General features: G+C 44.2%; 1 protein-coding gene across 1 annotated transcript in view; it reads right to left on the reverse strand.

The window, feature by feature from the left end:
* Window positions 1-644: 644 nt before the first annotated feature.
* Window positions 645-23,493, reverse strand: part of NCKAP5 (NCK associated protein 5) — a 792,873-nt gene continuing 770,024 nt past the window's right edge. The window contains exons 15-19 of the mRNA XM_044913605.1: window positions 15,656-15,970; window positions 12,862-12,998; window positions 9,748-9,880; window positions 5,893-6,026; window positions 645-731 (exon numbers count right to left, since the gene is read on the reverse strand). Coding sequence (XP_044769540.1) covers window positions 645-731; window positions 5,893-6,026; window positions 9,748-9,880; window positions 12,862-12,998; window positions 15,656-15,970 — 806 coding nt within the window. The remainder of the gene's footprint in view (window positions 732-5,892; window positions 6,027-9,747; window positions 9,881-12,861; window positions 12,999-15,655; window positions 15,971-23,493) is intronic.

Below are 23,493 nucleotides of genomic sequence, written 5' to 3' on the forward strand. Positions count from 1 at the left end.
AACGACTTTTGGTTTCTAGGTTCCAAGAGGTTCATAGAACAGCCAGTATGTGTGATTCACTGCATGATGCTTGACATTTTTTCTTGGCAAAACTCCTTGGGAGTTGCTCCTTGGGAAGGGAACGCTGTTTGTTTCTGTTTTTGCTTTTCCTGAGCTCATCTGCTTGGTTGTACAGTATGTGTATGTTTCTAGATTTTTGGCTGGTTGAGGAGGGGCAGTTAGGATGGGAGAATATGAGAAATGATCCTTGAAGTTTGAGAACAAAACACGCTAAGTGCTTAGAATGTATCCATCTCCTTTACCCTCATACCTCAAAGGTTTGCACACTGCATTCTTGTTTTGCACACTATAATAATTAGAAAGAGTTCTAGAAAGAGTTACTTCTGAATACTAAGACCCTTCTTTTTCCTACTTACCCCATTTCTTCAACAGGGCTTCTTCTGTTGACCCCAGCATTTTTAATCCTGAGATTTATGTTAATCTTCTGACTCTTAACCATTCAGGAGGAAGAATTCTGGCAAGAGGCCCTTTCCAAATGTCACTATATGCTTTCTAGCCAAAAATGAAACTCTAAGATCCCCAAGGAAATCCAAACACCTGTTGACTATGTTTTTTTCTTCATTTTTCATCTAATTGCAATTTACCTAATTCACTAGAGCAGTATGAGGATTAACTGTCCTCCGGTTACTTTCAAGTCTGTAAAGGATTTCCTCCTCCTCAGGGCATATTCTCTAAGAGAGACAGAAATGAAATACTAATGAGAAATTTAATGTGTAGCAGCTTTAAATGATCTGTGCTCTGTGTTATCATTTTCTTTAGTTGGTGTCTCCCTAACATACTCTGACTTAGGCACTGGGAACGGGATCAACAGCCAAGTGTGAAAGGTCCAGGTGGAAGCGTGAACTTCCTTTTTCAAAGCCCCTTGGAGGAGGGGCATCTTAACCACCCAATTAGGTGCTGGGCTAGGCCTAGGGTGCCTGCTGGGCAGGCAGAGGGATTTCGCTGCTGTCATATCTTGGCACAAATATTTGACAGCTTGTCCCTCTCAATGAACATTTCTGATGCCTAAAGGGCAATCTTCTCTTGGCTTCTTCTTGGTTTTGTTGACATTTTGTGCAGGATAATGCTTTGTTATTGCGGGCTGCCCTGTGCATTACGGGATGCTTAGCAGCCTCCAAGGGCTCCTCATATCAGGTAGGAGACCACCCACCTCTGAATATGAAAACCCCAAATGTCTCCAGAGATTGCCAAATGTCTCCTAGGGCCACAACCATCCTGTTGAGAGCCGCTGGACCACATAATTCTGGGTGAACACTCAAGGTATTACTTGGATTATGGGCAACCTCTATGAAAATGTCATCCTTAGACACACTCATGGGGCTGTCTTGGAGTACGACACTCCCTTCTGCTCCCCCTGTGTGAGGCTAAAAGGACACAGAGTTTCCCAAATGACTCATCATCCAATTCGCTGATTATATATTTAGTTTTAGATCCTTTGCCCAGCTTTCTTTTGGCCCTGGCAGCCAAAGATGGCTAGTTTACACAGCATTAAGTATTATTTTCTCCCCTTGCATATTCCACAACAACCAGGGATTTGGTTTTTGCTTTGTAATTCTACTTTGCAAGCTTGGGTTTAAATGTTTTGGGCTACCACAAATTCAAACTTGAGAGGGTAGCACTGGGGGTGCTGTCGTAATGATGGGGGGGAGAACGTCCATCAAAGAGTGACAAACTCCGGGGGGGGGCATCTCTTCCCTCCAAAATGTCTCATTAGGGTCCCAGACTTGGCCTCCCTCTCCTCTATCTCCCACAGTCCAATTTAATTGAGCGACGGCCTTGCCACGGCACACTGCTCTTTCGACAGGAGGGTAAACTCATTCTGTCCATCATGACGTTTGCTTTCTTAAGGGCCTCACAATATGCAGCTTCAATAATTAAATGCAGGTCACATCGCAGCCTCCCTTTCAAACCCGTCTGAAGGCACAGTGTGTTGTTTTTTTGTTTGTTTGCTTTTTTTCTGATGGTTACCTTTTGACCATGTGATTTTCAGAAGCTAGTGGGTTTTTCTGTTTGTTTTGTTTTATTGTTGTGCACGACACTTCTCCCCACTGAAACCCCCAAACCTCAGCATAGTGCAAATCCCATCCAAATAGGCGAAAGGGCTGTGGATTTTCTCATAGTGGACAAAAGGTGACAGAGAGAAACTTGAGACCCTGGTTATGATAAGGGTCTCAGAGCAGCCTGCTGTCCTGGTCAGTACTTTTCATTTGTAAATGGGACAGTTTATTGCTGGGAAATGAATCCCTTGTGTTTTATTGCCTGTGTCCATTTACCTTGAGTTGGGATGAGCTTGTCAAAAATAAAGCAAATCTTGAAAATGACCTAATAAGAGTGAAGTTCCAGGAAGGACTAAGGATAACTCTTACCTGGAGTGCCCATTTTAAACAAGAGATTTCTCTGGGGGAACTTGGGAGTGATTATAATGAGTTTGGGTTTCGTTTAACCTAATGCTGATTTTGCACATTACAGAGATTTGTCATCTTTAAGGCATATGCCAGATGAATGCTTTAAAATAGATGCAACTTTGTGTGAATTTTCTATAAAATAGCAAAATCTGATTGCTCTATTAATAGCCAAAATCCTTGGCCTTGGGAAGGCCGGGTGGCAGCGTTTTTAAAATTCATCATCTCTACATAATTCGTTGTGAATCTCTAAATATTCAAGCTGAGGAATTAACCAGGAGCTGGAGCTCTTACCCTTCAGAGTCCCTTTTAATATTGTTCCACAGTCATCATTTCCTTGTGTTTTTCTAATTACTGCAAAACCAATTGTTTTTAACTCAACGGCCCTCGCTCTTTGTAATTTGTTGAATGTAATCACCTTCAAAGGAAGAATATGTACTTCTTGTTCAGGAAATTGGGGCTTGATTAGATGAGTGTCATCAGGTGGCTGTGGGACCCTGGTCCTGAAGCTTTACTTATTTGATCCAATCATTGCATTTTGAGGGTATGGGGTTCAAGGAAGGAGGGGGTGCTCTTGAAAGTGAGCTCCAAAGCGTGATCTATAGACCCCCGTGGGCTTTAATTTGGAGAAGATTTTTGAAAACTAAAAAGAAGTATCAACTCGGATTCCTTACTCTGAGAAGCCCACAGTATAGCCTTGTGCAGTAGATCACAACTGTGTCGGGTACCTGATTATCTTCTCGCTCAGATGGAGCTTCATGTGTGGGTCTGATTCGAAGCATCCAGGGAGCAGGCCTATGTCACTAACCTGGCCTCAACCCCTGATGTCCAGTGCTGGTGTGGACACTGAGCAAGTGATGAATAAACCAGAACGAACTAGTTTAGAGGTCAATGCTCTTCTTTGCTTTCATTCTTTTGCCAATCTCATTTATCTACTAACCAGTTCAACTTGGAAATTTTCCAGTAACAAATACGGCAAGAATAAGTTTCTCAATGTTGATTTGTCTCTTTCAGATCTCAAGGGTATGATGCATTTTCATCAATAAGAATGACTCTCTATGACAACAGTTCCTAAACTGGGGCAGAGATTATGAAAATCAAGCCAGGGTGCACAGAGCCATTGAAAAGAAACAAAAAAGCAAAAGATTCTTATAGGCCTCCATAGCACCCATGAAGAATCATCACTGAAGAGTAATGGGAAAATGGATTCATTGCTTTCTCTAGCACAGCCCTCAGCTGTAGGTAGCCGCTCTGGATCTTTCTTCCTCTGGACAAGCAAAGGTCCAAATGGAGGAAGGGTGTGTGTGTGAGGAGCTAAACAAGGCCATAACTAGTCGTGTGAGTCAGCTGCAATTCTATTCAATAGTTGTGATGTTGTTTAACATTTATTAAACAAGTACAGTGTGGTAGGCCCTGTGCTAAGTGCAGAACATGAACAAGGAGCAATCTTGGCATTAGTGAGAGAGCTGAACATGCAAAGAAATAAGTATAATCTCAAGTGGCGAGTGACAGAAATAAATTCAGGGTATTACAAAAGAACAGACAAGGAAGAGTAATTTGGGCATGGCTAATGGAAAAGCATCTAGGAAGACTTCCACCATGGAGGAGGTAAAGTCTGAACTGAATCTTAAAGACTAAGTAGGAGTTACGTGAAGGTTAGAGAAGATAGGTGTTGGTATGAAGGACATTCCAGGAAGTGAGACCACAAGAGCAAAAGTAAGGAAGACCTTAACAGCATCCTGAATTCAGGATAGAAGGGAGCATTCTGATGACACATAAAGTTTAAAACAGGAAATGGAAAAAGATAAAGTCAGAAAGGCAAGACCAAGATGGGCTCTGTGAACCTTGTAGAGGAGATTGGATTCTCTCTGTGGGTAATGGAGAGTCCTAGAAGAGTTTCCAGCAAAAGGCACAACATGATAGGATGCTGCACTTTGGTGGCAGTGGAGATGACGCATTTGAGGGGGATGGGACTGGCAGTGGGCAAGGAGCAAAGGGAGGCAGTGGGCTGTGTAGACCCATGAAGGTGCTGCTGGAGCACTGGTGGAGGGGCTAGAAAGAGGGAATATTCAAGAAGTATATGGGAGGGAGGCCAGCAGGATGTCAGGACTGCCAGAATGTGGAAGGTGGGAGAAGAAAGAGTCAAGGCCAACTAGCTTCACAGACTGTATTCCCAAAAGAATGGAGACCACCAGTTGAGACAGGGAGCCTGGGAGATGGAGATTTCTAGAGAGAAGAAGAGAGGTGTCAGTTTGGACGTTTGCCCTTGAGGTACCTGGTGGGGTTGGCGATGGTGGTGGGCAGCCTGACAGATCAGTCAGCAGCTTGGGAGACTAGCATTGGCTAGGGATTGTTATTTGACTTGCTACAAATCAGGTCCAGCAGGTTTAGCCAGGGGTGAGACTCCCCTGGCCTCCCTTCATCCAGAGATTGGAGCTCCATTGTTGCAACTCCCTGGGTCTTAACTCATCCAACATTCTGCCAATGGCTTGCTGTCTCTCCCCTTCCCCTTCTACCTCTGTCCTTGCTCATGCCTTCTCCAAGGCCCTGCCTGCAGGAAAGAGGTGGGAATGTTTGTTATGCCTAGCTTAGCAAATTAGAGTGGGCAGCTCTGTGGAAACAAAGCCACAAAATTACTTCTGTCTGAAACCTCACCCCCTGGGCCACCTACCCAACTCCTTAATCCTGCTCCTGCTGCTTGGTGCTAACAACTTATATTTCAAAGTTAAGCTAAAGAAACTCACCTTGAAAGAAAAGACATGTATTTACTTTAGTGTTTTATGAGCCCGTAGGCAGGGTTTTGGAAAGTAGGTTTCTTTGGTCACATTCAGTGTGATTCAAAGAAGCAAGTGGGAAGGAGAAACCAGGGAATGTGGGGGTCACAGGACACTCTGTTTGAACGGAAATCCTCCCCCCCCCCATCCCCGGGCATGCTGTGATTAGCAGGGCAAGTGACTAATGACTGAGCAGTGGCCTGGGGGAGGGGGTGGCGGGGAGGGCATGGGGTGACAGGCAGAGGTCCCTGACTGTGCATTTCCTACAACCCATGGAGGGACAGATTGCCACCATCAACTGCCCTTCTCTACCTGCAGGAAATTTCAAGGAGCCAGGGATAGAGAGGGAGTGTTTGAGAAAGGACAACTATCTTGGAGAACATCCAGTAAGGCTTCCAGATCTACCAGCAATTCCATTCTGCAGGTTGGAGACCTCTATTACAAAATCGTGTTACGGAGCTGGTGGGGGGGTGGGGATCACTTTCACAGGTGCATGTGATGAAAGCCAGGCAAAATGGTGGCTGGCAGGGAAGGACATGTCACCCACACACCCAGGATACGTACTCCTTGTAGTGTTTTTCTCTGAATCATTTCTATTTCTTTTCGGATCCATTTTGCCAGCATTGATAAAGTTCATGCTGCTGCGTCCACCCTACCTGCCTCTTCCTAGGGTTTGTTGGAAGCTGGCAGGCACCCACAGCCACACCAGCTGTCTGCACACATTCCTTCTTCCTGGCAGCACTCTCATCGGCCAGGGCTGAGCTATTAGCCAGTTCACTATTAAAAGAAGCTATTAGCCAGTTCACCATAAAAACTATTAGCCAGTTCACTATTAGCCAGTTCACTATTAAAAGCAGGTGCCTGGCTGGAGGAAAAGCATCTTCTCGTTGGTGGTGCTGCTTCCAGAGTTAGCCTACCTAGCCCTTGGCTTCTTTCATTTTTTTAAATTTTATTTTATTATGTTATGTTAATCACCATACATTCCATCATTAGTTTTTGATGTAGTGTTCCATGATTCATTGTTTGCGTATAACACCCAGTGCTCCATTCAATACATGCCCTCTTTAATACCCATCACCAGGCTAACCCATCCCCTCACCCCCCTCCCCTCTAGAACCCCCCAGCTTGTTTTTCAGAGTCCATGGTCTCTCATGGTTCGTCTCCCCCTCCGATTTTCCCCCTTCATTTTACCCTTCTTACTATTTTCCTTTCCTTTTTTTTTTTTTTTTTTTTAACATATAATGTATTATTTGTTTCAGAGGTACGGGTCTGTGATTCAACAGTCTTACACAATTCACAGTGCTCACTATAGCACATACCCTCCCCAATGTCTATCACCCCGCCACCCCATCCCTCCCACCCCCACCGCTCCAGCAACCCTCAGTTTGTTTCCTGAGATTAAGAATTCCTCCAAAGAAGCACCATTTGCCCAGAGGCTATGGTAACGGAATGGAAGGAGCCCCTCCTCTCAAATAGGGATTTGCTCTGGTTCGAAGGAATAGGATGAACAAAGTGAGTAGATTAAGAAAACAACTCTGGCTAAGACTCACTGCCATTTGCAAAAAGAGCAAAAAGAAAAGTTAAAGGAACAAGGTCACTGTTCCCCAGGTTCTTCCCTAGCTTTCCCCTAATGTTTATTCCTGATTGCTTTGCACGGCTCATTTAAACAAAGCAATGTTAAAATGTGAACCCTAAAGTATGTTCTTTCATACTCCAGCACTTGTTCATTGACACAGTTTGGCTTGTTTCCTTTTTCAAGATGTGTTCAAATTGCCATTGGACCATCCCTCTTCCCCTCGCCAATTCCTTCCTTCCACCCCCCTCACTGGAAACTCACTGCCAGAGGGAGAGACCAGACCACTGAAGATGAAGATTGTATCCCTCTTTTTAGGAACCAACCACGTATGGAATCACGGAACTCCCCCTTCACTCCTGACACCTCTCTTTACCTAGCTCCTAAGACACCATGCTCCCCTGGCTCTCCTCCTCCCTTCCTGCTGGCTCCTGCTTAGGCTCCTTTGCTGGCTCTTTCTTTTCTCCCTGACCTGTAAACTCAGGAGGATGCGGTTCTCTCTCTATCAACACTCCCTCCCCTCCTGACCACATCTGGACCCTCTACATGCTGACACTCAAAGTTACATTTCCAGACCAGACCTGATCTGCTAAGCTCCAGACGCCCACAGCCCATGCCTACTCCACATTTCCACCTGCCCCACAGGCAGCTCACACTGAGCATGTCCAAGATGCTTCCCCCAGCTCCAAACTCTGCCTTCCCCATTTCAGTCAGCAGAGCACTGTCCCTTCCAGGACCCGAACCTTGGAGCCACCCTAGACTCTGCTATTTCCTCTACCCCCACCCTCTAATCTGTCAGTAAGTTGTGTTGTCTTTTTAATTAGATCTGGAATCAGACCACTCTCACTCCATGTTGTATATGTTGCATGTGGCTATTGATATTTAAGTTGAACTTAATTAAGATAAAAATACAATAGAGAAAAAAGGGAATGGACCAAGTGAGAACTCTTAAGAAAACAGAGAAAATTAAATCTAAAAATTCTGTTCCTTGCTTGTACTAGCCACATTTCAAGTGCTTATGGGCCAGATGTGGCTCATGGCTCTGGTACTGGCGAGGGCTGCTCACTCCTTTCACCGAGACCACCCTGCCCCGCCACTAAACATCTCTTGCCTGGGTGACCACAATAGCCTCGGGGCTGATCTGGCTCCTTCAGTCTTTTACAACATGGGAGCCAGCGAGATCCTTTGGGAACATCTTAGGTTATGCCTCTTCTCTGCTCAAAGTCATCCCAAGGCTCCCATGCATGTCTAGCCAAGTCCTCGGAATGGCGAGCGAGCCCTTATGAGCTCTGGCTCCTTTTACCTGTCTGACCTCATCTGCCTTCCCCCTTCCACACTGCTCTGGCCTCAACCACACTGGCGTCCTGCTGCTCCTGCCTCCAGGCTTCTGCTCTGGCTGTTCCCTCCGCTGAGCATGCTCTTCCCCCAGATATCCTCCCGGTTCACTCCCTCTCCTCCTTCTGATCTCAAACACCACCTTCTTCTCAGTGAGACTTGGTAAGACCACTTTTTTAAATGTTAACCCCGCCCCCCCACCAGCAGTCCTGCCCTCCCATACCCTCCCCTGCTTCCCCTTGTCTTTTCCACAGCACTCGTCTCTTTTCAACAAATGATAGACATTTACTAGTTAATCATATCTGTTGTTTACTCTCCAGGAGGGAATTTTGTCTAGCTACTCACTGCTGGGAAAGCTGGTCCAGAGGAGGCTTGCCATAAATATTTGTTCAATAAATAAATGGAGTTTTAGAGCTGGAAGGCACCCTGAAAATCGCTCTTGGATGGAGCAGCTGAAGGTCAATGAGGTGAAATTAGCCACTGTGGACCCACAATAAGTTCAAGGGAAGAACTGGACCAACAACTGGCCTGGCCCTAGGTGTCTTCACTGGGCAGTCCTGTGACGATCACCTCCCCTCCCCCTTTCTTTGCCACGACCAGAGGGGCACCGACAAACCAGAGAGAGCCAATGCGGATACCAACCTAACTACAATGCCAAGGGTATTTATCACTTTCTTCTTGGTAAGCCTTTGTATGGTTTCACCATTGGTCCTGCTTCTCTGATAACTTGTAGGAAGCAAGGAACAAAGTGGAGAATCGGGCTAATGGCTCTTCTTACCCCCACATGTCCCAATGCCAGGACTCTTGGAAAACTGTAAACACACATGGTTGCTAGGTTTTCCCTAAAGCAATTTATCAGTCTTGTTTTAAAAAAAAAACCAAAGTCATTGTTTTCATCATATAAGTGCTAAATTAGTATTTGAAAAAAAGTCGATTAGTATGAACAAAATGATTCTCCATTGCATCACTGAAATATTTCTGACAATCCAGAGTAGATTAGAAGGAAAGTAGACCCCAGATCCCATTTTGTATCAGGGGTTCATCTGTCCCTGTAGCTGTAAAGAAAAGCTGTCTGAAAATACACAATTTTAAATGCCTCAGGATGATGGTTCTTCTGCTGCCAATTCTGATTCAAAAAGAAAATGCAGTGAGTGAGTTTGAACTTCATAAACAGACCTGTTCATAACGGCACGGCTCACAGGTGCAGAGCTACACAGCACGATATTAGCAAAAAGCCTGGAAGGCTCCATCCGTGGCTCACCGGACGATTTAACTTGCCAGAGGATGTAATTAAGAACAAAGTTATCTTTCTAATCATTCCTTCATTACTGAGATAACGCAATTGGAGACTTTTTGGGAGATGCCAGATTTGGAAATAAAATCCTTACAGACTGCACTGAAATGTCATGAAGATTATACCAGGAAACAAATTGATGCGCATAGACAATCTTCCATACACACCAGAAAATTAGATCTCAGGAGAGATGTGGGGCTAAGATGTAAAGTCAAGGGTGGGGGTGGAGGCAGAGTACAGTGAAAGGCAAAATCAGCGGCTTCCGGGAGAGAGAGGAGCCCCAGATGTCCAGGCGTCCCGTTAAGTTACCTTGGGTGGTGCTCTTCCTTGCTTTCACTAACTTGCCCCTTCCAGCTCCAAAACCATTATTTCCATAGTCCAGGTCACTGTCACTATCACTGCCACCACCAGCAGAGTACGCACACATTCTGGGTACCTTGTCCTAAATAAGTAATACGAGACCGTTAAGATTATTCACGCAAGTCGAAATGGGGCAGAACATCCTGAGAGGATGGGACACGGTTCATCGCGGGCCGAATTCCATTCCACTGCGCCACCCCAAGAACAACTCTGCTCTTCCTGTCTATTTGCCTCTCTTGGAGCTGGCCCAGTCTACTCAATTACCGGAGCTGTAGAAGCAGGGCTGCGCTAATGAAGCCATTGACCACTCTGCCATTGTCCCAGGTACAGGAAAGTCCTCACAGCTACCTGATCTGCATTTTGTACACTTCTTTATGGGGTCTTATTTTTCTCAAGTGCCTATTATGAGCTGCTGTTCCAAGCCTAATGGCTTATTTGTTTAACTGATCTCATCACTGGCTTTCGAGTATCAGAGGGTACGGAAAGAATCAACCTTGAGAACAAAAGAAGAAATGCTTGCCTAATTTACGATTTCCTTCTATCCCTTGAAAGGACAGGAGCCTTTAGGAAAGTACGCAGTTGCTAACCCAATATACTCCTCGAATCAACTGAAAGTTCATGGGTTGAGGGACTCCGTCTCCCCTCTTGCTCACAGGTACACACAGCCTGACCCTCGAGTCGTCACTGGTGTGGCAATAAGGCCCTGTCAGGAATTGCTGAGGTGGTCGATGCTGTATAAACAGTCCCCACCCCACCCCCCACTTTGTGCACAGGATCAGAATACTGGAACTAAGACTGCACTTCTGTGTATAGAATTATAAAAGAACGTCTTTCAGGTTTGCAGGCTACCGTGTTAGAGCCTATTATTCCCCACCCATCTGGGTCTCTAAAATCTGTTTGGGAGGGTGTCATTCGGTTGGAAATTATAAAAACACATTTTAGGATGTAAACCCCTCATCTGGAGTTATAAGTTCAAGCAGCTATGTAGTCCTTTATTCCTTTATTCGCTGACTCATCCATTCACCCCTTCAACAAACGCTTATCGAGTGCCTATTCTCTGCTAAGAGGAGTGCTAGGCCCTGGGGGTAGCGAGTTCAATACGTAGGATACTGGTAGTCCAGCAAGGATGATGTCCATGAAGGATGATGAGTCTCCAGGCTGGGGTGCTTGGGGAGCCCCACGTCTAGAGTTCCAGTACGGCCCCAGTAACACTTTCTGCAGTAGGAGATGAATTTTTTCATCCCTCCGTTCAACAAACGTTAACGGAACCAGGCACCGTGCTGGGTGCTAGAAATGTAAGCTAACTTTTGCTTCCAACTCTTTCCCCCTGGCCATCAGCAAAGTAGGCTTCTAAGTTCTAAGCCACAGCGGTGACCCTCTCAAATCAGAGCGAGCTTTCCAGTGGGCAGAGCTGGGGCAGTGATGAGGGAGAGAACCCCAGAGAGGGGTCTTTGCTGCTGGGCGTGTATGTCGGGTGAGGAGTGTCTTACCATCACATGTAGTGGAACAGCCCTCACCCGGCCAGCAGTCAGCTGTTGTTGTTGTTATTATTATTATTTTTACTTTCTTGGATTTGCCTGAACCCCTTTGCCACAGTCATGACCTGTTGTTTTTGAACGACTTCCCCTCCGACTCTGGGTGTCTTTAGGGTTTTCTCAACTCTCCAGTTCCTAAAGCAAGCAGAGAGTCCTTGGAACAGTGCTTCTCAAAGTATTTTCCACAGCCCAGCAGCACTGGCATCACCTGGGAATTTGTTCGAAATGCCTGGACCTCAACTCATCAGTACAAAATTGGACATGGCATGCATGGATGTGTAGCCCTCTGGGTGGTTCTGATGCCCACTCATGTTTGGGAACCACTGCTTTGGAGGAGTCTTAACGTTTTTATGTCTAAATTAAGGCCTGATAGACTATACTGGTTTACTCTTTTGCCTCTTAGGCTCCTGTCTTATAGAGGCTGCCATTCTGAGTCAGACATGGAATTCAGAGGGCTGAGTTCTAGTCCCAACTCCTGAGTAAGGACCCTGAATATGATCCAGCATCTCTCTGGAGTTGTGTTCTCTGCTGTAAATTGAGGCTGTGGGCCTCGAGAACTTCTTTCCCTACTTGTCTATGGCTCCATACTGAGATGCTAAAGGCTGAAAGAAGGTTCGGCCCCACTGGTTGTGGGTGACCCCGGATGTGGGCTAATCTGGATATTTTCTCATCATAGTTGGTAGAAACTCTAGTAGAAATAGCAATGGGGGCTTCTAAGGCCAAGACTGGAGGAGACAAAGGCAGTAGGAGTGAGAAGAGTTAAGGAAGGGTGGGGAAGCTCTGGTAATTGATCCATATGTTCTTCTTCCCACCCTTCTCACTGCCAGGTGACAAGAAAGAGCCTGAAGGGGGCCCACCCAGGACAAGTTGGGAAATAGTGAACAGGCTGAATATGGCCCTAGGTAACTAGCTGGAAGGGGTAAATAGGAGGAAACACAGGAGGGAATACCAAGTAACCCCAAGGGATGACAGAAATGTCCCTGAGCCATGAGCAACTTCCTAGGTCCAATTACATGTCAGGAACCCTATGTGTGCCATCTCAGGGTGGATGAAGATCTCATAGCAAAAACGGTAGAGGCTGAAGAGATGCAGGTCTCATTGACCCTGGCAAGTCAGATGACTACTCTGGGGTATAATTATACCTCCTTTACCTGTCCCGTAGGAACGAGGTATAAAGGTTAAAGTAAGAATAAGATAATGAAAAAGTATCATTAAATCATTCTCAATGGTGCTCTTATGGCTTGGGAAAGTGAGTGCCCATTTTGTAACATCTAATCTGGGCAGAGCATCCATGCCTCAAGAATCTAGGGACAGATTTGTGGAAGCATTTCAATTCCTCCCAGAGACCCCATGGTGTTCCTTTACAATGCAGGGAAGAAGGTGAGCCTTGGGCTTTTGTTTTTATTCACTGAGCGAACGACAAATTTGATTCAAAAACTGAATCTTTTGTGAAAAGGTTTAAGGAGGTCATTTTTCACCATCAGGAGCAACAGGTGGAGGGTGCCCTCCTGTCAGCCACCCCCCTTACCTGGGTCTCAGCCGTGGGGTCTTCGCCCCCCCAGTCTGGAAGCTGCTCGCTTGCGATTGTGTTTTTGGCATATTCAAATGACGAGCAGGTCTGGGGCCTTGGCTCTGCTTCATTCTGCTTTTGGGAATTGATTTTTCCTAAATGAGGAAATGTACATGAAGTCATAATCTGCTTCCTTTCACTCTTTACAAGTTTAGGAAGGGGAGTGAGGGAGACATTAAAAAATAATAAAAAAAAGTCCAAATACAGTCAGAGCTGGGTATCCCACTGAAGGCAAACTCTTCCACAAAATGTTGATAGACTTCTCATGTTAGGAAGGGGTCAGTGAGCAGACCCTTTAGGAAACACCGATTACTCCTCAAACAGTGTTAAGCATCAAATGATAAACAGGTTTCCTTTTGGGAGCACTTCTCAGAACCTCCATTGTGCTATTGAAAATTGTCATACTGTCCAAAGAAAGGATTAGAACTGGAAGCCCTAAATAATATGCCCTATTCTGAAGACAATACTATAAATTTAGAGAGAAAAGTCTTTTCCAGATCTTTTTTGAGGATTCATATTTAGAGTATAAGTATATTCTGAGAATGTGAGCTTGCCTGATTTCAAAAGCAGATCTTTCCCCCATGCTTCTTTTGAGCTTAACTTGTGATAATAAAGTGAAAAATTAAAAAAAAGAAGAAGAAGAAGAAGAAGCGCTTCCCAAACATACTTGGGCAGGGAACCCTTATTTTCCTAGAATACCCATTACGGTCATTTCCAATGCACTCAGAATGTGCCCTGGGCAACTGTGCTCTTAAAGATCTTTCAGGGCAGTACTCTCAAGCTTTTATGTGCCTACGCATCAGCTGAGCTTTTGTTAAATTGCAGCGTCTGAGTCAGAAGGTCTAGAGTGCAGGTCTGAGATTTTGCATTTCCGAAAAGCTCCCGGGCCATCCTGATGATGCTATGCTAGCCTATGGATCACACCCTGAGTAGCAAGGGTGTAATTAGCAGGGAATGATTAAAGAAAGTTCCCACATTACCCGTAATAGTAGATTAACCTGCAGAGTGAATTCCTTCCTCCTGCCAGAAAGGAGAATCGCTGTTATTATCCTCCATCCTCAGTGATTACCAACAGGACATGCTGTGAGAGCCTCTCAATAGCATTTTGCTTGTGAGCAGAAGAGAAGTCACTGTATTTTCGCCAGCACTGTGAGACTTGTACAGTTACTTCTATTTTTGATTATGCAGATAAGTGAAAAAATTGAAATACATGCATGAAACAGGAAGGGACTCCTCTAAGTGGGAATGACCTCACTTTCCTTTTGTTCCAGCCATTCCTCCATTCCCTGATTTTTCCAGTGAGTCGCCGTTGGCCACAGAGAAAAGAACAGCCTTGGAAAGGGAGACCTGTGTCTGGACCGCAGTGATGCTATCATTTGGTAGACCGGAAGCTGCGGGGTGGGGGACAAAATTATACCCTGTGGTTCTGTTGACCTCACTCTCTACCGTATACTCTTTTTTTTTTTTTTTTTTTACATCCCTTCGTGACAATTTAATTAAGACACAAACCTCCTCCAAAACCAGTGTGGTGAATATTAGCAGCAAGATCAGAACAATCTCCTTCCAATCCCCTTCTTACGAAGCAATTCAAGGCTTGTGGTTTCTATTCAATTTGTTATAATGACAGTGTTTAATTATGAAGTCTACTCAGCAGCCCGCCGCTGAATTGAGGTCACACATGTGACTATTCAAGCATGGAGCACATAATCTATAACTAAGATTTTGCCCCTGAATCTCTGGAGGCTGTGTCATTAATTAACAATGCATTTATTTAAAAAATAATATGCATTACAGCCTCCTAAAATGTAGCCTTGGCTTGGAACGAGCAGAAGTTTGTGATGAAACATTCATGGTAGTTGGTATTGTTGTATGAAGAACTCAGCCTTGAGAATAGCTCAATCACATTTATTTGAAGCTATTTAATTAAAAGTCTTTTTTTCTAATTTCTCAAAAGCCGACAGTATAATTTCTACTTGTGGCTCCTTTCTAGTCATCAAATCATAAAAGAGAGTCTTTAGAGTTCTAGTTCAGATACTTATGCATGTCATAAATGCAACCTAAGCCGTGCAAGTTAAAAATTATTTAGTGTCATCCTGCACTGCAATAAATATTTTTAATCTTGAGGGAACAATGAAAAAACTTTGACCCTTAGCCTAGTCCTATCTTTAATCATGGAAGCTTGTTTCAATTGACTGTGACGAAGGGTAGTGCCTCTCAGCGAGGAGGCTCATTCCACTCTATTGCATTTAATGCACAATCTACAGCTGATATATCAAACTAAGTTTTTTATAGTTCAACATATAAATATATTTGAGCAGGATAGGAACATGTCAGAAGACCTACATTTCTGGTTAGAGGGCAAGTAACATTTCAGCTAAATTTATGTCTCGGGCCTAAACAGGTCTACATTCAGAGTTAGGTTTTAAAAGATAAAATCCTATGTGCATGTTGTGTGGTTTTTTTCCTTCATCAATATATATGTCCATATATCTCTGCTTACGTGCTTGTTTCCTTTATGTGTGTGTATATCCCGTGCCGTAACCCTAAGAGTAGATGATGTTTAACACAGGTCTGTTTACTTTTTGTTTGAGGACGTACAGGGATTTTCACGCATCCACATTCCCATCGGGCAGAGGTCACTGACTGACCTCCTGGTGGAAATCTTTTCTGCTGCCTGTTTTCCATTTGTTGTCAGCAAGTGCATTATTTTGGTGTGGAAACAATCTAATTTGGACAGTCATAGGCATTTTACCTGAGGAGGCTGGTTTGGGAAGGCGACTTTCAAGAGGCCGCATGCCCCTGGCGGTCATGATGGGGTCCGATGTGGAATGAACGATGGTGGTATCTGCAGAGGCATGGCTGTTTGCAGAGGAAGGCACTTCTCGTTCAAGGGTCTGAGCTCTGATGGAAGAAGCTGCACAAAGTGCTGGCTGGAGAGACAGGCTGGGCTCAGTGTCCTCTGGGGAGTCTGGGTGGCATATGTACCGCCCTGTGGAGCGATTTCCCGAGTCTGGGAGTGGGAAGGTTCCAATCCCACTGTCCAGTGTCCTCATCAGGCAGTTGGATTCTAGACAGAATAACATAGTGAGGATTAGAGAAGGCTCACATAAAAAGATAAAATGATCGTGAGGATTTGTATCTGATCCGGAGGAAGGGGGATATCTAGAAGGAAGAAATACTATTAATGGGGTAGTAAATTTCCAGTGAGTGGCATCAAACAGACATTTAGTTGAACATGGAAATAGTCCCTTCACATAATATGAGGTAAGACAGCCCTTACTGGCATTAAGAATCACATGTACTTATACCCTGGATGGCTCTCTAGAGTTATCACAGAAAAAACAAAACAAAACAAAACAGTCATTAGAGACCAAAAATTATTTTTGGTCACCATTATTTCAATTGGGAATCATATGACTTCGACCAATTAGGTGAAATTTATTAACCAAAATACGATGAGTAATAAGCACACATAACACATTGAAGTGATGTCCTAACAAAGGTAATTATGCATCTCTTACATGAATTATCATCCACTTGACAGTTAACTAAGTCTCTGGCCTCTCAATTTAATTGCAAGGGCAAGTAATTCACACGCTATAAGGTCATCCCAAAAGGTCCCTTACCTATGATACTATCACTTTATCATGTGGGCTTCATTTGACCCAACTGCCATTTGAAGTCTATTTATTGAGAAGACTACAGAGCCACTGCCTCTTTCCCTCTCACTTCATGCAGTGACACAACCTATCAGTACCTGTTGGATTTCTTGTCACTCCCAGGTATCCCTAAAACTATTATTCTCTAAAACAAATCGAGTTGATTTCACCACACATGGGTAACACATTCTGCTGTGTCTCATCTTTAAGAAACGTTAAATACAGACAAAAATACATATCTGCAAAAATTATTGCATATTTGATTTCTGAAATGGTGGAATGGTTTATCCAAGCCAACGAGACAACTTCCAAGATCAGCTTGTCACCCCCAAAGTCTCCTGTTTATATGATAACCCTAGAATAAAACATCCTTGGTAAAGTTTGTATCAGCAGCTTATGGTTCTAAGACTAAGTAAGACTTAGTACCCTGTTGGGCATGGTGGTGAACATAACAGAATATGGCATAATCTTTGCATCAAGAGGCTCAACAGCTAACGTTTTAGTGGTGCTTTATGGAACAATGGCTTGGAAAGTGGGAACTGCCAATAGCTATTGTATGAACCCCGACACAGGATTCTCAGCCTCTGCAGGTCTCAGGTTCCTTATGGGATAGCTGTGAGGATAGAAATATGTTCGCCATCCAATCTCTAGAATTGAGAACGCTACTGAGCATACTGTGAAAGGTAGCTGAAAGAGTTAAATAATGAACAGTGACATATGCAAAATGTTTAGCATATTTATCAGATATTAGCAGGTACCTGGTAGGTGGATAGTTTATCCATAAGTGCCTTCCTTACACAATCTCATTTGGTGCTGAGCAATTAGTATCAGAATTCCCCAACCTGTCCATTCCCTACCCTCTTCCTCAAAACCGCTTTGCTGCAAGTGAGTAGTAGAATTCTGGGAATTTCCTAACACTAAGGTAAAAAAAAGGGGGGGTGGGGGTAGGGCTGCGGACAGACTTTGCTGTTACAGGTTCTAGTAGGTTTGGTGCTGGTTTTGGAGGCACTAGGGAGCCGAAGTCCCTATCAAAGAAGCAGCTTCCATTTTCAAAGGGGTATTTAGTGGGAAGATGCAGATACCCTCTCTCATTTAGCCGCCTCATACACCATGGGATCTCAGACACTGGTCAGGGACTGCCGGGCCCTGATTCATATGGTGATGGCCTGGGGTGGGCTTTTCTTTTTCAGGATCACGATGGCCAAGCCTTAGCTCCATTCATTTCAAGGCCTCCACCTGGCCAGCTTTACTCTCAACCAGCTTCAAAGATGGTTCATTATCTTCTCTATTCATTTCCTCCTCAATTAAGGGGACCTGATTGTTACAGAAGGGCCTTTTTGAGAAAGGAGCAGTTCTTTGCATGGGGAGGCATTGCCAGAAAAGTTCCAAAGGAAAGACCGTGCTATTCAGATTTCAAGGTCTTTTCTTCATTTTAGCCTAGAAATACAAAACCCCTGAGTTAGCATGTCCATGTGTTGTACTTGGAGCAATTCTAAGAGGCTGAAGTACTTCAGTCTCACCCAGGAGCAACTGGATCTTCATCAGAACTGACCCAGTGTTTGGCAACGGGAAGCTGACTCAGGCTGTAACAGCTGAGATGTGTTAGTCCCCACATGCCCCAGGCTGCCTCCCGTGCTAACCTACTCCCAGCACCTTCAGGATTGCGTAGCCCCCAACTAAAGCATGCTCGCCACGATAAGACATGGGGAGCTCTTTCCCTTTTGTGGATACGAATCATCAAGTTTGGCTGCTTATTGCAGCCACTAGGACTTCACTCCTTTCTTGGTGTTATGGCTTCATCTTCACGACCTTACAAAGTAAGAACTATCATCACCATTTACAAATGAGGAACCCTAGCTCAAAAGTGTTAAGTAACTTGCCCAAGGCCATGCGCTCTATAGATAAAGAGCTTGGATTTGAATCCAGTCAGGCTTAACTACAAAGACCAAGCTCTTAACCATCAAACTATCCTGATCCTTCCCAAAAGTACAGATAAATCCAGAAGTGGGGTCCACTCAGTTAATAGCCATTGAGGCAGTGTTGTGAACAGAAAGCTCACAGAATGCCCCCCACCCCATCCTGCTCCTAGGCAAGGCACTCAGCTTCTCCTTTGAAATTGGAACAGGCGCCTGAATTCTAGCTGGCTCCCACGCTCCCCATCCTGAGGTGTGAGTTTACTGTTAATGTTCCCTGTATTTGCATGGTTGCTGCCCCCATGCAGGATGCCTGCACATCCTGATCTGCATGGTTTCTGAGGACCATGACTGCTCAGTATCGCTTCCTTCTGCCCTCTTCAATTGATCCGTAAACTTCCATGCCAAGGTTCTCTGGCATTAATCGCAGCTCTCTGGACTAGGCGATAGGCACTGCCTCCAAGGGCAGTTTTTCTGGCTTTGTCTAAGAACTCTTTCCCCTCTGAGTATTTGATGGCTCAGAGAGCACTGAATCCAGTCCCCTCAAATGAAGACTCAAAAAGCAAAATGAGATTCTTGGTTGCCTTTTCAGTGATTTACTGGGGAAAAGTCCCAGCCCCCAAAGCCCTGTATGTGCTGGCTTAGTCTATAATACAAGGTGGGAAATAGGGCTAGGAGAGGTCTAGGGTAGGAAAAATGATGAAGGCAGGCTAAGGACAGTACCCTTCTGAAAATACTGACATTTTCTGATTTCTGTCCCCTTAAATTATCTTCCTTTCCCTTCTTTCCTTTTATAATATCATCCTACCAGATTCTATAAAGCAGGACTTTTGGTATTCCTGAGTTCTGAGAAGTCTGTGCTCTTAACACTAAACTCACAAACCACCTGGTATTAAAGCCATTTTTTTATTTCTAAAAATTACAGGTGCCAAATGTAGTGAATTTGAAGAGCTCATTTGTAAGTACCTATGAAATGAGATGTAGACAGTCAGGGACTCAGGCACCATATGCCAAGTTTCACCCTCAAGCAAATTTCTCCAGAATGCATAAACTTTTGGAAATGGAGTTTATATTGAAAATGCTGACACCTTCTTTCTGTAGTTTCTTTAAGGTGCTGTAGGTTTCTCACAGTTCATAAAAATACTATAACCTGAAAAAGTGTTAGATATTGTATTTCTGAAGCCAGCTTTTTTTTTTTTTCTCAGAGAATTCTAAGAACTCACAAAGTAATTAAATGGCTGTGATAGGAACAAAGTTCCAAGCGGAAAGCTGACCTTGCATCTCGAATGAACTGACAGTCTTGATCTCGACAAGTATAAGTTCACATTTGTGGCCGTGAGAATAGCTGCCAACAGGGCCTTGCTAATGAGTTCAAGGGTTGGGTCTCTGGATGGACCAGCGGGTTTCATCTTCCAAGGTCACCAAACACATCTCCTCCCACCTACTTCTCATTGTCCCATTTGCCTTCTCTCTCTCACTCTCTCAAGGTTAAGTTCTCTCACTTATTGGCACAGACAAGCCCTAGACGTTTCATTGGATGACTCATAGTGGTGCTTCCCAGTCCTTTAAAGTCATGGCACACATAGAAAATATGTAGCTCACTGAGGCAAACACTGGTTACTTGAGAGCCGAGGGCTCCACATCCTAGCACCCACCCTGGGATCCATTCAGGGCATCAGCAGCAGAATGGCAGGGAATCTCTTTCTTATAGGACGGACTCAGGATCTTTTACCCACACCTCAAATGCATCACTTTGCAGATCTCCAGCAGGCAAGGAGATGGATACTTTCATGGTCTCTTAAAAGTCGATACAGAGATTTCTAGGCCCTCCTTTTTTGGGAAAATTCTCAGAGTGCTTGGATGAGGAATATTGTCTGGCCTTGAAGCTTCAGTACAGAGGGAAGTTACAGTGCCTAAGAGGGAGACGAGCAGCCCAGGAGTGGATGAGTAGCCAAAAAGGGTGAGGTTTTGCATGGGATGGTGGCAGAAAAGAAGTTCTGGAGAAACATTTCCACTGGGGATTTGTCAACTGTTAACTTAGGGTGCACAGTGTAAAAATCCCCACTCAGTTTGCCAATGAGCATTAGCACTTATGCTCCCTGTACCAGGGGTCTTGGCAGGTGGTTTTAGTTTCCTCATCTGAAAATTAAGAGCATACAGCCTTCATCCTGGGTGTGCTTTGAGGACTAGAAACATAGCACCTAATAAACATAGCATGATGCCTGGAACAGACACACAGCTATCATTCAGAAAAGAGCACAATTCTCTAAACAAATGTTCTTAGACTGTAGGCATCCTGGGGGCAGACTGGATTTTATTTATCTACTCAATATTCCCATATAAGTCCATTCCTGATTCTATATTGTCCTTTTTCTTTTTTCTTTTTTTTTTAGACTGTATTTATTTGAGAGAGAGAGACAGAGATAGTGAGATAGAGAGCACAAGTGGGGAGGAGAGGGAGAAGCGGGCTCCCCACAGAGCAGGGAGCCCGATGCGGGACTCGATCCCAGGACCCTGGGATCATGACCTGAGCCGAAGGCAGACGCTTAACCGACTGAGCCACCCAGGCGCCCCTATATTGTCCTTTTTCAACAATATGGTGATTATATGCTGATAGAACTGATCATAACTGCAGGCTGATCGAGGAACTGATTTACTCTCCACCACGAATACTCAGCACAGTGCCTGACATATAGTCAGTTCTAACTGAGTATAATGAAAAGAACAGGTGGAGAAAAAAACAGCTCTAGTCTTTAGAAAATGCTTCCTGAAATCAAATTGAATATGAAGCTTTCCTTTTGAAATCCCAATCTGCTGCCTTTGTTCTGACTCTGGCAACAAAAGAAAATAGCTGACTTCCTTCTTCTGCAGAGCTATTTTTCACATACGGTCAGACTTCATTAATTCAGATAGCTGGAGGGATAAGATCATTCAGAATTATTGAATATTTTAACGACCAATTTCTTAATACTTCCAAGCCCTTAGAGCACTGGTCTGTGACCAAGACGAGGACAGCTCCTGGAATGGTGTTTTGGTGTCTTTCTCAGTCTTCCTGCCCCCACCCACTTCCCGCAAAGCATCACTGGCCAGAAGGTCTCAGGTCTAGAAGAAGCCAGAATGACACCATCACCCTGGCCCTCATCCTCATGGATTCTCAATGCCATGCTGAGTGCTGGCATCCCCACTTAACATCAGTGCCCATAGTAGTAGAAGAACTAAGCTCTTACAGAGTCCAGTTCCCGAGGACCATTTGTAGTGAGTAGATGAGATTATTTGGTCACATCTTACATGGATTTATGCAAAACAGTTAGTTTCTCTCTTTTAAAACAATTTGTTCTCTCAAGTGGATTGTTCCAAACTTGTTTTATATTATTTCTTCACACAGTACTGTTATCTTTAAAAATAGCTGCAAAGGGGAAAGTTTATTTCCAGCACTGTTTCAGTTAATATAAATTTCCAAGTTGGTGGAATCTGAATTAGCAATGATTTTTGAGTGTTTGGAAAATACTGCTGATTTTCCCCTCAGCCTTCTCTTCTATGGATTAAAGTGTCTCAAACTTTTTCTCACAGATCCTATCGCACAAATCCGTGATCGCTTGAATCTGTAAACCCAAACTCCGGGTAGTGTTAATGTATTTGTCCAAAAAGATCACTGGATAGGAGAGGCTTGAGAAAACCTGACTTGAGTTCTAAGTTACTCTGAATATTCAGAAGAAGGAAGTTAAAAAAAAATAGGCTGGAAAGACAAGGCTTGAAGACCCACGTGGCTAGCTGCTGGCTGTGTGCCAACAGGGTTTGAAAACTATTCTAAGCATGTACAATGACAGCTCATTTGTAATAAGCCTGGCACAGTGCTCGTGACAAAGCAGGGGCTCAGGAAGTTTTCGCAAGTGGTTGTCAGGGAAAGGTGGGGGTCCCTAACATACACCGTCATGGAACCCAAGGTAAACCAAACGTCCATCTGCGTGGTTAGTATTCTACTGCAACACAGGGGTCTACTTCACTGAACAACTACCTTGTGGTTATTTCCTAAGCAATTACCTTTTGGCAACCATTTCTTTGGGGGTTAGCTGATTGTCATCATCAATAAGCAATTGTGAATACGGAGCAAAATACTTGGGAGTCGGTGGCAAGCTGCCTCATGCATAGGAAAGATGGAGTCCATTCTCTCAAGAAATCCATTTTGGAGCTGGCACCCTGAAAAGCTTTTTTTATTTTATTTTATTTTTTATTTATTTTTTTAAAGATTTTTATTTATTTATTTGAGACAGAGAGAATGAGATACAGAGAGCATTAGAGGGAGGAGGGTCAGAGGGAGAAGCAGACTCCCTGCCGAGCAGGGAGCCCGATGCGGGACTCGATCCAGGGACTCCAGGATCATGACCTGAGCCGAAGGCAGTCGCTCAACCAACTGAGCCACCCAGGCGCCCACCCTGAAAAGCTTTTTAAAAAGCCTAAATGAATGATGTTTACTGATGTTCCTTTGCTCACAGACTTACTACATTCTCGGGAGACATTTGCAAATTAGTAAGCCATGATTTTCAGTTAGCAAAGGTACAGCTCACCTATCCTAAAAAGTTGGACTCACTCATGTGCAATGATCAGCCCTTTCTTAGAGGTTCAAACAAACTACTTTAGTAACCGCGGATTTTTTTTTTTTCCTCTTCAACACTAATAAATCCTAGGAAAAGAGAAAATTCTAAAATCCAATTTTTTTTTTTACTTTGAGCATTTTCATCACATTTACAAGTTTCAGCCAAAAAATGCAACGAGGACCCAATATGACTCACCAGCCAGAAAGGGTGTTTGTAGGGGTGCTTAATACCCATGCCATATTATTAATTGGCATGCTTTCTTCTAATGCAAGTGGTCATATAAACAAGTCTTCGTATGACTTCTCTCCAGGTTCTTAAACATCTTTAAGCTACGTGTGGTATTGGCACCAGAAACTTAAACCACAGATGGGAGAACAGATCTCTTTATTTGCACATCCTTCTCTTCATCTGTACGGCTGAAAC

This window comes from Neomonachus schauinslandi, chromosome 3, assembly GCF_002201575.2.
Source record: "Neomonachus schauinslandi chromosome 3, ASM220157v2, whole genome shotgun sequence".
NCBI lineage: Eukaryota > Metazoa > Chordata > Mammalia > Carnivora > Phocidae > Neomonachus > Neomonachus schauinslandi.